An 18,420-nucleotide genomic window follows, 5' to 3' on the forward strand; every position below is an offset into this window, starting at 1 on the left:
AGCGAGACACGAAATACGTACCAATAACTACATATTACTGCAGTTTCAGTTTCCTAAAGAAACAAACACTAGAGGCAGTAAAACTCTGACACCTTTTACTCCTTTTCACACAAATTTACAGAGTTTTGAATAATAAAGCATATTTTTCGCACAATTACTTTAAGAATATCAAGTTACGACTTCAAAACAATATTAATATGCTGGGAGATTTGAAAACTGATGCTTTTGAATATTAGCATCGCACATATCCAGCCTCGTATCCAGGGTGCGAACTACGGGGGAGCTAGGGGGAGCTCGGCTCCCCTTAATAAGACATGGGCTCCCCTGAAAACGTGATTTGTGAAATTTTGGGGGGTCTGAAAAAATATTGACAATGTGTTATTTTGACGTGCAATTTCAGTTTTGTGTAATGTGATCATCTTGGATTATTATGTGTAAAACTGCAAAAATATAAATTCATGCATGACGGCGATTTAAACAATTCACTTCAATAAAGATAACTATACATGCTATTCTTGTCATGAGCATCAAGGTGTGGGGGCGCTGCGGTGCAAATTCATTCCACTCATGTTCAGTGTTAATTTCGTTGACTCAAATGACTAAAATGTGACTAAAACTATTAAGCATTTTCGTCTCAAGATAAAGACTAAGACTAAATCAAAAATGCCTGCCAAAATTAACACTGCTCATGTTTAATACGTTAACTCAAAGATTCGTAGGAAAAATATAAACGTTGGATTCAACATTGGCCGTAGATCTGTGCACGCAGTCCTTGAAATCCATTCTGCAGTTAGCATCATATAGCATCATACAGCCACCATGGCAAAAAGAACACAAGGTAGTTTAATGACGACCGAATCACCTGCTGCAAGCCCTGTTAGCACACCTCCCTCCGGGATGACAACGCAAGAAGTAAGTCATTGTAGAGCCCTGCATTTCTGCCCATTTCTGCCGACTTTTTTACGCCTCTAGGGCCGGGCTTCGGGCCAATTTCCACGTCATAGTTCAGACGCGGGCCGGGCCTCGGACCTGTTTTGGGTTTCTCATTATTTTTATATTGTAGACTGTTACGGGGTTGACGAGACGTGAGACGTGCGGATCCATGTGCAAAGCTTTATTATGAAACATGGTCATACAGGCAGGGTCGGGAGACAGCAAACAGGTATGGCAGAGGCAAGACAGAGCAATCCGTGGAACAAGCGTGGGTCGACGATCGGCGTACAAAATCCAGACAGGGCAAGGCAGAGAGAATAATCCAGGAACACGGGCAGGAATCAAAACACAGGAGAACTAACTAGGAAAACCAGGGAAACGCTTTGTACAGTAGCTATGCTAGACAATACTCGGCGGTGAGCAAGAGCAAGTCCCAGGCTTAAGTAGTGAGTGGTGGTGATTGTGAAATGGTGATCAGGTGTGGGTGTGATAATTGAGAACAGCTGTGCGTGTGTCATCATTGCAAAGGATTGTGGTGAACGGGTGACCTCTAGTGGTGGTTAACCGGGAGAGCATGGACCAGATTCGTGACATAGACATCCATCGATTAGTGATGAAAAAAATTGCCACGCTGGTGGAAACAACACGAGACCACGCCGCGACTGAGAGCAGCTCGACGTTGTTTAGTGTCCAGCAGCAGCAGGTGCGCAAATGACTTCAGCGCAGATGAATAGTTCTGCGTTCAAATGCATGCAATAGGCTAAAACTTGCTGCAAAACCCCAGCAAGCATAACCATGAATGCGTCTGCGGGAAATAGTTAGGGGATATTTGAATTATTTACTAATAAACTAATGTTTTCTGAGTCTGTGTTGCAAGGATGAAGTTGCTGATCCTGACTCGCCGTCTCCTCATTAGACGCGCCTTTATAGAGAAATCCATCTTTATTGATTATGATTAAATTATAATAAAAGAGTTTTTGTTTTCGATTTTTTTTATTTCGTTAAGTGATCATTTAAAGCTTTCTATAGATATATTTATCATGTCTGTGAGGCATGTATTCGCTCAGCTTCGGTTCATTTTTTTGAAGCACTCCTGTTCAAGACGCCAGAAAGCGCATCATGATTGTTTTCTTTGTTTTATAAAAGAACTACCTGTTGTTGGTATTGTGAGTGCCCACAAATACAAGTAGACCCTTTACAGGTCCGAATGATGTATTACTCTTACCTTTATCAAAAAAACAAATGAGGGCGTAGGCTATTTTAAGTTGTTTCCACTAAAAAAAGTGTTTGCGCTGGTGCCTCCATGTCCTGCAGAGTGCGCTTTAGGAAACGGAAACGTCTCGGTTACATATGTAACCCTCGTTCCCTGAAGGAGGGAACGGAGACGTCACGTCCCGTCGCCACAGTCGCTGTACCACCGCTGAGCTGCCGGGTCACCGGCTCGGCTACTCAGCGAAAGCATGAATTATGCTCACGCTGTGATCAGCGACAGCTGGATGCAATGATCGCATGCCAATGTCCATTGGCTCGTTTAGTTACACTCGAAGTGGATTGGTCTCTCTGGTGAGATCCCAATTTCGTCGGTCATCCGACGTGACGTCTCTGTTCCCTCTTTCAGGGAACGAGGGTTACATACGTAACCGAGACATTACAACTCTGATTGAGAACCGCTTCAGACGACTCATATATAAAAGCTCAGCAATAAATAAAAAATAAAACAAATCTGATGCTATTCTTAAATATAATTTTGCGACTTAACTAGGGATTTCTGTCATTTTAGTTGTACTTTGTTTAAGAATACATAATATCACAGCCTTGGAAAAAAAATATTAATCAAAACAAGTGTTTGAACCTCTGGTAAGGAGGTTTGTTTATGTATGAATGAGGCCCTGAGTTTCTCAGAGGCCTGCACACTCTATTGATCCCTGTTACCACAGTCTCCTCGGCTCCGCATCTAATCCTGCTTAGATACACATCTACTGTAGTTCTGATCAGAGCTGGCTGAGATGTTTGCAGTGTTACTGTGAGAAACACATGACGACAGAGCTCGTAGCGGCGCTTTAGAACTCAATACCTCAGGAATCCACAGGTAGTGTTTTAGTCCTGTCATTATCCTGTCTCAGAAACCCAGTGCACCGTCAGCACAGACAGCATTAAAATACCGCAGTTATTAAACATCAAACTTCAGCCCTCAGCCCGTCACAGAAAGAGACCTTTGTACCTCTGTGCGTATGTATCTGTAAGTGTGAGTGAGGAGAGAGAGAGATTCTTGTTAGCCAGTTACATGTTAGATGAACGTCTGTTTAGAGTATCCCATTTCTCTCAGGATCCTGCGGTGGGTTTTTATGTCAGTGGATGGATTGAAGTCCTGTAATGTCTCATAAGCTTAAGTCAATACGTGTGGAGGAAACCCAGTTCACTGTTAGCTTGTGTTTCTAAGACCACCGTGGCACCGCTCTGCTCCATGTCAGGCTGGTGGGATATAAAACGTAATGCATTAGTGAACTGAGGGGATTTGAATCCTGAAAGAGCGCTTAGAGCTGATGAACAAAGACCTATAGGTCAGTACAATACACATATTCTACAGAATATGTGAAATTAATAAATGCACACACCAAATAAACCTCAGGCTATTTTTTATACTTATATAGGACTTTCTGCTAAATTCATATTGCTCCAAAGCAGCTTTACAAAGAGATCTCTTATTTTTGAGTATGTTCAAACATTTTAAAATGAACAAATTCCCAGGTTTAGCTTCTTAGCATGTCTAGAGATGATGATGATAAAAATGGTCTAAAGACTTTGAATTCTTAATTAAATTTTTATTTTTATGGTGGGAAAATAAGATTTAAGATATTGTCTTGTTATTTGTGTGTTTAAGTGAATAGGAGAAAAGAAAGCGGGTATAATGGTGTGGGGGAAACTATCTGCAGTTCCTGATGTAAGAAAACCACATCAGCAAGACAAAGAGTTTCAGACAGTCGTGCTGTACAAGGAAGTCCATAATAAACTTTACTTCCTGAGGATGCCCCTGTCTTTCAATATGTGCATTAAGCTGATTTTCTACCAGCCTTTAGTGACCATTGTGTTTTACTGCACTGTAGTCTGTATGGTGGACCAATAACCGCTTAAGTGAAGCTTGTCAAGACAAGAGGGTCAGCAGCATTACTGGAAGGAAAATGTGTATAAAAGACCAAATTGAACCGGCAACGGCCGTGCCAAATCATTGTCCAAATGTGAACCGTGCCAGGAATGATGCCATTACCAGGCTGAGAGGGGTGCCATATGTGTGTCATGGCCTGACTCACTGAGAACTAAATCAACAAGCTAACAGCGCCAACAAGCTCTGTGTCATCACATAAACTGTTTCCAGTAAAATATGATTAATCCAGAAATTACATACAGCACTCCCACCAAACTATACAAATTCCTAGAAATCTAATAACCTTCATACAGAAGCAGATATCCAAATAAGCAAAAAATCTCATTCAGTATAAGAGACAAAAATGCAATTAATACAGATTTGCTGTAACCAGATCAACATTTTGTTAGATAGGCGTGAAAGTGCATCTGTACACAAGCACATGTTTCTGGACATCATGACTGCAGGGTACTGTCTCTCTCAAAAAAAAGGACTATGAATTATGAAAAGTAATAACTACCATCTGTTTGTACAGTCTGGAGATAGGAAGATTAGAGGACAGTGCGTCTCTGGTTAGCTGTGTCTGTAAAGAATGGCCCTTTGTATACAGTAGCACATACTAACATTAGTGGTGCCACACCAGAGGCTATCTGTCTGAGTCCTGTTAGAAGGGGGAGACAAGTGGTCTTTTTCTTTCATTCTTTCTTTCTGTCTGTATTTTTTTATTTATTTTCTTTATGTCTTTTCTGTCTCTCAATAAACTAAACAATTGAGCTTAGTTCATGAAATCTCAACAGGCAAAATATTAAAATGTAATTTATGTAAAATAGTAATATACTGATATAAACATAAAACACATTATACTGATAATAAATATAATATAAAAAATTACAGTGGGGAAAAAAATTATTTGATCCTCTGCTGATTTTGTACATTTGCCCACTGACAAAGAAATGATCAGATTATAATTTTAATGGTAGGTTTATTTGAACAGTGAGAGACAGAATACAAACAAAAAAAACCCCCAGAAAAGCGCATTTAAAAAAAGTTATAAATTGATTTGCATTTTAATGAGTCAAATAAGTATTTGATCCCCTATCAATCAGGAAGATTTCTGGCTCCCAGGTGTCTTTTATACAGGTAAGGAGCTGAGATTAGGAGCACTCTCTTAAAGGGAGAGCTTTAAGAGAGGATTCGCTCTTTCAGGATTCAAATCCCCTCAGCTTGCTCTCGACCATGGCCAAGACCAAAGAGCTGTCCAAGGATGCCAGGGAAAAGATTGTAGACTTACACAAGGCTGGAATGGGCTACAAGACCATCGCCAAGCAGCTTGGTGACAAGGTGACAACAGTTGGTGCGATTATTCGCAAATGGAAGAAACACAAAATAACTGTTAATCTCCCTCTGACTGGGGCTCCAAGCAAGATCTCATCTCGTGGAGTTTCAATGATCATGAGAACGGAGAGGAATCAGCCCAGAACTACACGGGAGGATCTTGTCAATGATCTCAAGGCAGCTGGGACCATAGTCACCAAGAAAACAATTGGTAACACACTACGCCGTGAAGGACTGAAATCCTACAAGGTCCCCCTGCTCAAGAAAGCACATGTACAGGCCTGTCTGAAGTTTGCCAATGATTCAGAGGAGAACTGGGTGAAAGTGTTGTAGTCAGATGAGACCAAAATTGAGCTCTTTGGCATCAACTCAACTTGCCGTTGTTTGGAGGAGGAGGAATGCTGCCTATGACCCCAAGAACACCATCCCCACCGTCAAACATGGAGGTGGAAACATTATGCTTTGGGGGTGTTTTTCTGCTAAGGGGACAGGACAACTGCACCGCATCAAAGGGACGAAGGACAGGGCCATGTACCGTCAGGGCCAGGGCATTGAAAATGGGTCGTGGAAGGGTATTCCAGCATGACAATGACCCAACACACACGACCACGGCAACAAAGGAGTGGCTCAAGAAGCAGCACATTAAGGTCCTGGAGTGGCCTAGCCAATCTCCAGACCTTAATCCCATAGAAAATCTGTGGAGGGATCTGAAGTTGCCAAATGTCAGCCTCGAAACCTTAATGACTTGGAGAGGATCTGCAAAGAGACAAAATCCCTCCTGAGATGTGTGCAAACCTGTTGGCCAACTACAAGAAACGTCTGGCCTCTGTGATTGCCAACAAGGGTTTTGCCACCAAGTACTAAGTCATGTTTTGTGAAAGGGTCAAATACTTATTTGACTCATTAAAATGAAAATCAATTTATAACTTTTCTGAAATGCATTTTTCTGGATTTTTTGTTGTTATTCTGTCTCTTCCTGTTAAAATAAACCTACCATTAAAATTATAGACTGATAATTTATTTTTCCAATTATAAAATCAGCAGGGGATCAAAACATTTTTTTCCCCACTGTTTTTTATATTATATTATTATACCCTAAATATACTACTACTACTACTAATAGTAAATAATAATATAAATAAATAATAATAATAATGATGATAATTTTAGACATAAAATTTAAATGTAATTTAGATGAATAATATACTGATATATTATCATATTATATTATATTATACTCTAAATATACTACTAATATTGATAATCATAATGACAATATTAGTAGCCTTTCAGTGATTTGAGACTTATGAGGTACCTCTTTAAGATCATAATAGATTAGTGTGATAAATCACTACATTAAATTGTTCTATAGTTGTGATGATTGTGAACATCTGGACTACATAAGTCACTGCAGCAATTAAATAGTCTTGTTCTGCCCTCTTCTGGACATGAGCTGTAATATTGAGTTCGATAAAGTTTTCATATGATTGGTTCCCAACTCCGTTCCTTGAGGTCCCACTTTAGTACACCTTTTGGATGCCTACTTAATGAGATACACCTGATTCAATTCATCAGCTTGACAGCAGAGACTCCAAGACCGGAAATGGGTTGCTCAGGTAAGAGAGATATTTGAAATGAGCAGTGTATTTGGCATCAGGGTTTTTATGTGCTACTGATATTTTAATTTTATTTATGATATTGTGGTACTTTAGTGTTTATTAGTACAAATAAACAGATATAGGCTGTAATTATGCATTCTAAAAGAAAAATGAACTTTACAAGGCCTATATTCAGAGACTGAAAACCTATAACAAGTTTTTTTCCATGTCATACGAGGCACATTTCTTTACAAATATTCTTTTAAATAACTGCAGTACGGTGTACATTTTAGGACATCCTCAGACCTCAGTCATAAAATTATTAGGACATCCTCAGACCTCAGTCATAAAATTAAACGGTGTCGTGCCTCAGACTGAAAGGCTTCAGGTGTACATTTTAGGACATCCTCAGACCTCAGTTATAAAATTAAACGGTGTCGTGCCTCAGACTGAAAGGCTTCAGGTGTACATTTTAGGACATCCTCAGACCTCAGTCATAAAATTATTCGGTGTCGTGCCTCAGACTGAAAGGCTTCAGGTGTCAGGAAAAACGACATCAGGTCTCGTACAATTAGGCATCAGGCAAAACGGACTCAGATTAAAAGGCATCAGGCGAAACGGACTCAGATTAAAAGGCATCAGATTAAAAGGCATCAGGCGAAACGGACTCAGGTAGAGTGTGACGTGTCGCGCTGCCCCGCCCCATGTGACGTCACATGCACGCGGTTCAAAACAAGTGGTGTGGAATGGTTGAGGATGGCGGAAAGAGGTAAGCCGCTCCTGATATATTCTAACAGTTTCAGTTAAATGTTAAACTAATGGGGCGGGGCGAGGCAGCGCGACACGTCATACTCTACCTGAGTCCGTTTCGCCTGATGTCTTTTAATCTGAGTCCGTTTCGCCTGATGCCTTTTAATCTGATGCCTTTTAATCTGAGTCCGTTTTGCCTGATGCCTAATTGTACGAGACCTGATGTCGTTTTTCCTGACACCTGAAGCCTTTCAGTCTGAGGCACGACACCGAATAATTTTATGACTGAGGTCTGAGGATGTCCTAAAATGTACACCGTACTGCAGACATATCCTAGGATATCAATGAACAATGTAACCAAAATAATCAGTCAATAAATAATCAAATAATTGTACCAAAACGGACCACAATGTGTCGCTATAGTAAATGCATTCATTTATTTGCTGGCCGCATCCAAATCATCAGCAGCCCTATCAGGTTGAACTCCACTGATTTCTGCTTGCAGCTGTATTTTTCATTATTTTATTCAGTCCCTTAATGCACAAGATCAATAACACTCTCAGAATTGTATAACTTCTGTTCATTAGATTCTCAAAGGCATAAGAAAATATATTGATTGTTTTAGAAATGATTTGGTGTGTGTTCAGGTTTTGCCTATACTTTTATTTTTATGAAATACAGGCTGTAATGTAATATAATCTTATATAGAATAGTATGGAAATGGGAGAATAAGGAGCTCATATATTTGAGGAGGACAAAAACATCTCAGTTTTCGGTCCAAACTAAGCAAAATTAATAATCTTGTGCAGTTGCTGATATTTATATGGTCAAAAAGTAAAATTAAATACTGATAGCTTATAACATAAATCCTCACTCTATATATCCAAATAATGTCTTAGTTAGATGTATTTAAATGCAAATTTTTATGACCAAAGCTCTGAAGAGTTATTGTAGGTCAGTAAATGTTCTTCTTTAGCAATATTTTGATCATGTTAATTTAGAGGCTTTAGAAATGTGTGTGTGTGTGTATGTTTATGTGGTTTATGAGGACACAAATTTGTATAATGACATGGGTATGACAGAGGTATTACAATATGAAGGTGGTTTATGAGGACACTGCCTATGTCCCCGTAATTCAAAAGGCTTAAAAAACATACTAAATGGTGTTTTTTTGAAAATCTAAAAATGCACAAAGTCTCCTGTGAGGGCTAAGTTTAGGTGTAGGGTTGGTGTAGGGCAATAGCACACACAGTTTGTTCAGTATAAAAACCATTACGCCTATGGAGAGTCCCCATAAACCACAAAAACCAACGTGTGTGTGTGTGTGTGTGTACGTTTGTGTGTATCAAATATGATGCAGGCTTTATAGGGTTAAATAATACCTCATTGTCAATCTACTGCAAAAAGCCCTCTGGGGTTTAGGGTTAGCAGACAGAAAATATTATTAGTTTGGTAAGAATCAATAAAAGTCAACAAAGTGCCCTAATTTTGATAAACCAAACAAAAAAGCAAATATGTTGGTATGCATGGGTATTTGGGTGTATATAAGTGACTGTTTTAAGTGACACATCTTTGACACAATGTAGAAATTTTTGTCCCTTTACTGTAAGCTTTAATCTCCCACTGTGCATTATAAAGGTCAGGGAATACATGTCTCACCCCCTCCACCTCTCACTTCAAAGGCAGAACCTATCTGCTGGGGGAAACCCACTTCCTCATTTGAGCTCTGCTGACCATGCTCTCTTTTTCTCAAGAAATGACTCTTTTCATTTGTGTCACTACGTGGAACTAGATATGCACGTGTGATTGCATTACTTCTTGTGAAGTGTGGTGATTTCAACTTTATTGAAGTTCAGCAGCAACTGGCCACTCCAGTGAAACATTGTGTCTCACATAATCTGGTCTCCACACAGTCTCAAACTACTTACATGTTAGTAAATGTGAAAAACACACACACACACACACACACACACACACACACACACACATATATATATATATATATATATATATATATATATATATATATATATATATATATATATACTGATTTCTTTCAATCATAATTTCTGATCTGTTGTGTCATGGGGCAGTCGTGGCCTAATGGTTAGAGAGACGGACTCGTAATCCAAAGGTTGTGGGTTTGAGTCTCGGGCCGGCAGGGATTGTAGGTGGGGGGGAGTGAATGTACAGCGCTCTCTCCACCCTCAATGCCACGACTGAGGTGCCCTTGAGCAAGGCACCGAACCCCCAACTGCTCCCCGGGCGCCGCAGCATGGCTGCCCACTGCTCCGGGTGTGTGTTCACGGTGTGTGTGTGTTCACTGCTGTGTGTGTGTGCACTATGGATGGGTTAAATGCAGAGCACGAATTCCGAGTATGGGTCACCATACTTGGCAGTATGTCACTTCACTTCATGGAAATGGTTGTGCATTGCCTCTTAAAATAATTTAAATATAAAACCTTTTTTACTCAAAAACCCCAAAACACCTTTATGTTTTCCGTACTGAAAGTCATTGCGTAGATCATTTCCTGACCTTTACTGCACACTAAATTTTCAGTCCCCTAAAAGAGTTTGAATTTACCCACATAAGCCTAGTTATCTTTATCATCAATCAAATTTAGTATTTGTATTTTATGCTAGATACAGTTGGCTTTATAAACGTGGTCTCAGCATTCCACCACACGTGTAATGCCAAGTGATGAATCACACATTATTCATCTTTTTAGTACATTTATTTATTTTATAATTTCCCCTAAGTACTGTAAAAACAGAGGCCAGTTTTCATCTTAGGTGATACTATCATTATCACAAACAGACTCTCTGGTCTTTCCAGAATGACTAAGAAACTTCCGAAGAACTGTTTATTGATTGAAACAGCCAAAAATATTTGTACCTTTGTTATCTGAAATTACAACCTTAGATTATAAATTCAAATAAATCCACCATCAAATAAAAGCAAAATTGACAGCATATTGGCTTTACATATTTATCCAATGTATCAACACATGAAAGGCTGCTAATATGCTGATTTTATCAAATACAAATAATGTTAAAGCAAATATGTGCAATATTTTTCCTTTTTGGACAAGAATATGCAGACTGGAGCTTTCAAACAGATGTACAGACAACTAAATTGCTTTGGTGTCACGACATGTTTAATTAAAAAATTATTAATTAAAACATTAGGTTTATATGGAGGATTGATTACATTTTTGTCTGGGTGCACATTTTATTGTCTTGCATTGCAACTACTCAACAAAAACACATTCCATGGGAATAAAACCCTGAGATTATTTTCCGTATCATCTGAAAACACTTCCTGTGAGAAAAAAAAGTAGTGTGCTATTTGGCAACTCTTATTTTTACAATGATTGTATTATCAAGGGATCTCAGGTAAAGCTATTTAAAGACATGGCACTCACAGGGGGATTGCAAATATACATTAAACTGAAAATATTTACTGAAATTGAGTTACTAAAGGGCACAGACAGACTAATGTCAGTGGTCAAATATTCAAATTCAATAGACTCACACATATTTTGATTAATATTTCACACAAAAAAACAAATGTAGGTCAGAATGCATATAGTTTCCGATAACACAGGCCTGCCTTTGTAGTTCACTGGAGATACATATGTTGTTAACATACATAGCACTGCTATGGTCAGAAATCAGGAAAAGAAAACACATTAAGCGATGATAATGTAGTATAATATTAATCATTTTCACGAATATTTCGGCATTTTTCAAAGCATAGATTTAGGGCCTGCCCCTTATGTGATCAAATATGGAACACATAATCAATACACCTAGCACAGCTACAGTGGTCTGCAATTATATATATGACAAAATATTAGGAAATATTAGTCTGCATTGTAGGGATGCACAGTCAATATTAGATTTTGAATTGTTCATGCACATTTCCTTTGTTTTTGCACTTCGATTACCTTTAGCATCAACTATAGCTTTCTAAAAGTGTATTTATAAAATCACTAATAATTTTAAATCACTGTTGAAAGTTGCTTGTAGTAAGTCTCAAAATGAATATGCATTTTCATATTGTACATTATAATGTTGTGATGCATAGTTGGTTTTTGTTTAAACTATGTGTATGATTGTAAAATCAGCCATTTATTTTTATCATCTATAACAGAAAAATAATTATAGGCTTTTCTATATTGGCCAGATTTTAATATTGGTGCATCCCTAGTATGTATTTAATTTACATATGATATATTCACACAAGGAACTGCATTAACAAAACTGTTCATCAAACAATAAAAACCACAAGTCTGTCTTCTCTTCAAGAAGCCCATCTCTAATTGGACAGCTCATGTTCAATCACTGTCCAATCAGCGTAGACTGTCCTCATTTAGGACACCATACAGTATATGCTGAATCATCTTGTGGATTAATTCCACTCCACGGAACTGATCCATCTATACAATTCTGATAGCACGTATATGAATGTAAACTATACAAGTACCCCACTATTCCTCAGCAAAAATCCAACTTAATTAGCCATATTCACTAGATGGTGGCCCTCTAACCAGATTGTAATAGCCAGCCAAGGCGCCCAGATCTACATAGAGGGATCCTTTCTTCTTCGAGTGCCCAGAATCCTCAGTGTACAAGGAAGAATCTGAAAATAGAAGAGTAAAGGATCTCAAGCATGCAATTAAATTAATTTGACATGGTATACTGTGTGTGTGTGTGGTGTGGTGTGATGTACCTTGGGTGCTGTCTGAAAGCTGACTGTGCTGTCGCAGCAGTGGATGTGTGCCTTCTTCCAGTGCAGAATCCAGACTCCAACAGCGCGGCTGGTCCTCCCGAGAAGGATGGAGGGCCTCCTCGTTTAGTAATTCTGTGGCAGAGCTCCTCCGTGCAGGGACCCTATCGAGTGCATGCTCCAGGAGCCTCCGCATCGCGGGGCTACAGCTTTCAGGTATGTCCTCCAGAGGAGGAGCCTGTTTGTGGATCTGCAAACAGAGATTGTGAAAATCAATGGCGGCACAGGTGCATCCACATGCAAAGAGACACTGTACATGAATTTACATTCATTTACATGAAAAGGAACTGAAGTGTGTAAAAAGGGAACTGAAACCTGTTGGGCTGCAGTATAAAAGTTGAACACAAAAATATATAATGTGTCTGCTTCCATTACATGGACAGCTCTTAAACTGAAACATGCAAACTTATCTGCAACACATAGGGGAAGCTTAAACTGCTGATTTAAGTTTTTTTTTTTTTTTAAATAAAAGCGATATTTGGAAATTGCTTGCAATGGAAAGAAGAACTTGCCATCACAAGTTCTATCTTGTGATCCTTTTGAAAAAAACAAAAGAATTAAAAAGGCTATAAATAATATTATACACAATTATTAATAATTAATAAAATGGTATGGAAGTACCGTAATTTTCAGTGGTTTAAATGAAACAAATAAATAAAAAAAAACTAAATGAGCAAAAGCCAAAAAAAGGAATTAATTAATTAGTTAAATAATATAGAATCAGCATGAGACATACTGTGCTAACAGAGGCCCTTATGTCATGAAGTTATGACATCAGCCTGCATGGCACTTATGTGTTTTGCTCTCTGGTTAATGTATATAGTCAGTTTCACACGGTGAGGTTTTGCCATGTTCAGGGACTCCTCCTATACTGTTGCAGTAAATTACATACAAACAAAATACAATTAAAAGAGCAAGCAGTTCAATGCATTTTTATAAAATCGAATAAGCACACTCACTATGTAAAGGTATGAGGGGTAGGCTGTTCTGGGATATCTCCTAACCCATGGAGGGCTTCCACTCAGCATGTGTATGATTGTGGTTCCCAGACTGTAGATGTCAGTCTTGGTGTTGTGTCCTCGACATAAAACCAGCTCTGGACTCATATACATCTGTACAGAAAAAAAAGCTCTGAATTCACATCTACAGAGGCTTTCAAAAGAATTTGCAGCAACTTGTTTTTATTCAATTTTGTGCAATGAATACTGGACTGGACTGGCTACTTTCTACTGTTCAGTCACTCTGAATAACATAAATATGAAAAACAACTTCTGATGTAATAGGCAAATGATCTAGTGAACATCTGGTGAGCTGCTCACTGTACTGCCTTACAGTAAACAACTTTATTTTTCTAAGTTGGGAATCTTCAGTGCTTGTCCACAAGGCATGCTGGACTTTCCAAATGGGGCAAAATGTCAACACTGAGGCAGCTAATGTGCTGTGTCCTTTTGGGCCTTTCCCAGAGTTTGTTAGGGAATAGAATGTCAGCTAAGAGGGGGGAAAAGTGTCTGTACGTGCACGTGCCTTCTGGCTTTTCAGATCTCCTTTCAGAATCACCATTTAACTATTTAAAAAATGTACATGCCATAAGACAATGCATATGTATGACTTTCAAGGACATCTGCCACCAGCACAATCAGGAACTGCCAAATTCCGCATTGTCTCTCAATATAGACTAAACTAATATTTAGTCACAACACAGTGGCAGACCAAATATGGAAAAATGTCAGTGTGCAAAGTGACCTCAAACAAACTCACCTCTGTGCCACGTAAGTCCTGAGGAACATATACATCTTCCTTCATCTGTACTGTAAGCCCAAAGTCCACCAGCACGGCTTTTGCGGACATCAGCACAATATTACTGGCTGCAGGGACAAAAATAAAATTTAGGTAAGAAAAAAACAACAACATTCAGAAGTGTGCAGTAATATCTGAGAAGTTACAGTAACTTCTGCAAAATATAGGTTGTTCAGTTCTTGTTTGTTTTGCATAGCGAGACCAACGCAGCAAGGTGTTGTTTTCCGGAAGCGGAGTAAGGTCATTACTCATGGGATGGTATGAATAGTTGATGAACAGATCATCAAAAGTCTCAAAAGCCCCTTTTCTTGCTCTCCCTCCATATTTCACACTGCTTGAAATAACATGTTTCCTCTCCAAGCCAAATGTCAAAAAGCCAGTCCTCAAAACCACAAAGCTGACTACTGTGATTGGTCACTCATTTCACGTTACTCTCTCAGTCTTACTGAAATTAGAAAACACTAGTTAGATGGGTTGCCTGTTGAATAAGACCTTGAAAGTAATACATTTGTGCAATCACGTGTGCAATCTGTCTCTTCCTGCTCTCGCTCTCCTGACTGGAAATTCCAGATGCTTGAGAAGTCATGAGCTGCAGTGCTGATTGGCTCCTGTGTATGACTAAACAGCAGCAGAATGTTGTCAGCCACAACACTACCATATTAAATTATGTTGTGTTCCTCATCTTTGATGGGCATAAACTAAAAACACTTCTCTAGCCTGTGGCCAATTCTCTGTCAATCATTTAACATGGCTGCTTCCTCTTGATGGCCTCATTTTAAGTTCCGTCAAATAAGCGAAATACCTTCCTTGACCACATAGTCATTATCTGATTTACCTACAGAGCACCTCTGTTGCATTTAGGGGGGAAATAACAGTGGTTTGCAAGGAAAAAAGCACTGAACTGCTTTTGACCCTTCTTTTGAAATGTGTTTTGAACATTCAATTCAGAGCAGCTGAGGTAAAGTGGTCATAAACAATCAGTTTGGCAGGAAACTGCAGTGATATTTCAGATAGAATCCTTTATGATGCAATCCAAAGCTCTTACGTTTGATGTCGTGGTGTATGATCTTGTGAGAGTGCAAGTATTCCAGGCCTCGCAGAACCTGCTGAGAGACCCAAATGATCTCGAACTCTCTCATTGGACCACAGCTATCCAGCTTCTCCAGAACTGAGCCCCCTTCACCCGCTTCCATGAACAAATGCAACGTCTGCTCCCACAGCAATGCCCCATACAGCTCTGCTATGTTCTCGTGACGGAACCTGGCTTGGATTTCCACGTCTGCAGGCTTGAAATGTTCCACGGGAATCTGGAGAGAAAGTACAAAAAGAAAGTGATTTATACATTTCTGACATTTTGGAAGTGCACCAAAAATGAGCTTGCTCGGTATACTTATATGCATAGATGTTATTTAAGCATTTATGTATTGCAAATAATTTGAAAAGAAAGACAAAATGCAGATGGCTTAGAGACATTAGAACCAACACTGTAAAATATGTGCAGTCTGTCTATCTATGATCTACACATTTCCCCATATACCTTCACAATATCAGAATCACAGAATCACACTGCCACACTGATTTCCAAAGTACTGAATTATTAGTAGATAAGGATTTATATATACACCAGGCTTATTATGTAAATATTTATTATATTCATGCCCACTTGAACGATTAAGTATTTCCAAACATATCTGTAGCAACACGTTAAATTGACCACAAGTCTGAAATGTCTCCCACTAGACATCTGCACTCTGTCACACAGTTGAGACACTGTCTCTGTGGGCTGCATCTTTCCACGGGGGCGTTCCTGTCAGCTTCCTGTGTGCGTTAGAGCCATTCTCAGTTTCTGTTCAAACACTGCACTCGCACGCTGACCCTCTAAACATTTTAAGGAAATTGGGTTATTTCCCAAAAGTGCTCTTCCTCATTTCAAAATATTCTCTTATTGCTGCTACAGTTTCTACAAGAAGCGTTTCTCTTTTCAGAGCCATTATTTTTCCACTGTACATAAAGCCTTGTGGCCTCACATGCTGGTGCATAAGATCATCACAAGAACAAATCGTGCAGTATCACATGTCTTCTGTCTTATATTTTCATGTGAGAAGTATATGTTTTCTTAATGACTGATTCGTGTTTAAAATCCTTATTTTTTCTGTTTATTAAATTGTTTTCAACATAGTATTTTGAACAAGCTGTACAAAATATGTTTTTGCTTCACTTATAAAAAAAACACAGATTCCCAGAAGGGAAGTCATGCCAATTATAACCTCCTAGTGGAGTGAAAACAACTACCTTTGCCAAAAAAAAAAAAAAAAGTTGAGATTCCTGAAAATAACATTCTCTGGATTCCCGGACTTACTAGTTTGCATGCCATTCTCTTCCGAGTTTTGGTGTCTTGAGCCAGATGGACCTTCCCAAATGAGCCTTTGGGAATGTGTCCATGGCCTAGGGGCTTGTAGGTTAGTTTCCAAGGAAACAGAATGACGTCCAAGTGAATGCGATATTGCCCCTCCTTAAGGACCATGTCTGTCTGCAGGAACAAAGCAGGGTGTTCTTGAGAGTAAGACTATGACAGCTTGTAAAACAAGTAAATACTCCTTTACTTATCATGCACAAATATGAGTAGCTTTGATTGAGCCAACAATCTCACAGTGTAAACTATTAATTCACTTACATTATGCTCTAATACTGAACTGTACATTGCAACTGTTACTGTATACGTTATACATCTGTCATCATGTCATCAAAAAATAACCACCTATAGAGCTTACCTTGTTTAGCAGAACCCCCATTTCTTCACCCATCTCCAAAAGAGAGGAGGACGGTGTGTTTGAAACCATATTTACAAAGTCCAGGAGGTCGGATGCAGTCCCGTAACGGACCTTTCCAGGATTTTGCACATCAGAGATGAAATCCTGTGGGGTCTCCTCAATCTCTTCCATGTCTTCTTGTGAGAAACTTTCCTCAAATGAAACTCCTGTTTCCACCTCCTCGCCAACACAGTAGAAATTATCTGCCTCTTGGATGAAGTCTCCAATGTTCATGTGAGCAAGAAGCAGTTCTATACCAGCATTTTCATTCTTGTACTCCATCCTTGATTGAATCCTACAACAAAATGTTTGATCATTAGAAACAGGACTTTAACTAAAATAATTTAGTGCATGCATCCATTTGTTTTGCACGCATATATGTTTACAGTGTGGTCAGGCATGTTTCCTGATGTGCTTGCTTGCTCTATTTTGCCTGCAAGTGAGGGGTGGTTTTCAAGGTGTGGGAAACCCCAAGATGGGCTTTCTTCTTCAAAACAAATGGCAGTTAAAACTTTTACATCGAAAAGGTTCTTAAGCACAAACTCAATGTCGTTTTGACAGACTCCCACATATAGTACACAAATACACATAACTATAAAAAATCCAGAAAAATGCTCTCATCTTCTAATACATAACCTCATGTAAAATCATTAAATAATAGTAAAAACATGTATAGCAACAACAACAATAATGTATCATTACTGACAAAAACCTGATGCTCTGAAACACTGACTAGAAATAGCAGCCGCAGCTGACAAGGTTTTCAGTCGCTTCCAATAACCAACCTACTGTGTGCATTTCAAACTATGATAATAGTAATAGCTGCTCGAAATATATAATAAAACGATATATAATATCTATGAAATCCCAGTCGTTTGCTTACCTTTCGGTCAGTGTGTTCACAGCAGGGCACATGCTCACTGGTTGTCCATAGTTCCGACTGAGGCTCTTACAGACTGCCGCGCGCAGATGAGAGGAATATGAGCTGCGCCTCCCCTTGGCGTCTACGTCAACTGCGGTTTCGTTTTCTCTTTTCAATGAGAGGTTTTCTCACTGAGGACACGTATCTGCTTCCATACGGTCCCCTATCAGAATGTTCCGTGGAAGAAAAAAGATACCATTCGCTTTCATCTTCATGGTACGCAAGAGAAAAAGTTGTACGTTCTTGCGACAGCAAAGAAAAGCATAAACTAGTATGAACCGGTATAAAGAAAGACCCACACGTTTGTGGATTTTGATAAATGAGGTGAACAACTCTGTTGG

General features: G+C 39.0%; 1 protein-coding gene across 1 annotated transcript; it reads right to left on the minus strand.

The window, feature by feature from the left end:
* Positions 1 to 10,485: 10,485 nt before the first annotated feature.
* LOC306857972 (mitogen-activated protein kinase kinase kinase 8-like) lies at positions 10,486 to 18,104 on the minus strand. Its single transcript, XM_079398288.1, has 8 exons — positions 18,041 to 18,104; positions 17,119 to 17,452; positions 16,707 to 16,877; positions 15,393 to 15,654; positions 14,309 to 14,415; positions 13,510 to 13,662; positions 12,494 to 12,740; positions 10,486 to 12,403 (listed from the first exon to the last, which is right to left on the minus strand). The coding sequence occupies exons 1-8, from the start codon at positions 18,070 to 18,072 to the stop codon at positions 12,279 to 12,281; spliced, it is 1,431 nt and encodes a 476-aa protein (XP_079254414.1). The 5' UTR covers positions 18,073 to 18,104; the 3' UTR covers positions 10,486 to 12,278.
* Positions 18,105 to 18,420: the final 316 nt, after the last annotated feature.

The sequence above is a fragment of the Barbus barbus genome, assembly GCF_936440315.1.
Source record: "Barbus barbus genome assembly, chromosome: 38".
NCBI classification, from domain to species: Eukaryota; Metazoa; Chordata; class Actinopteri; order Cypriniformes; family Cyprinidae; genus Barbus; species Barbus barbus.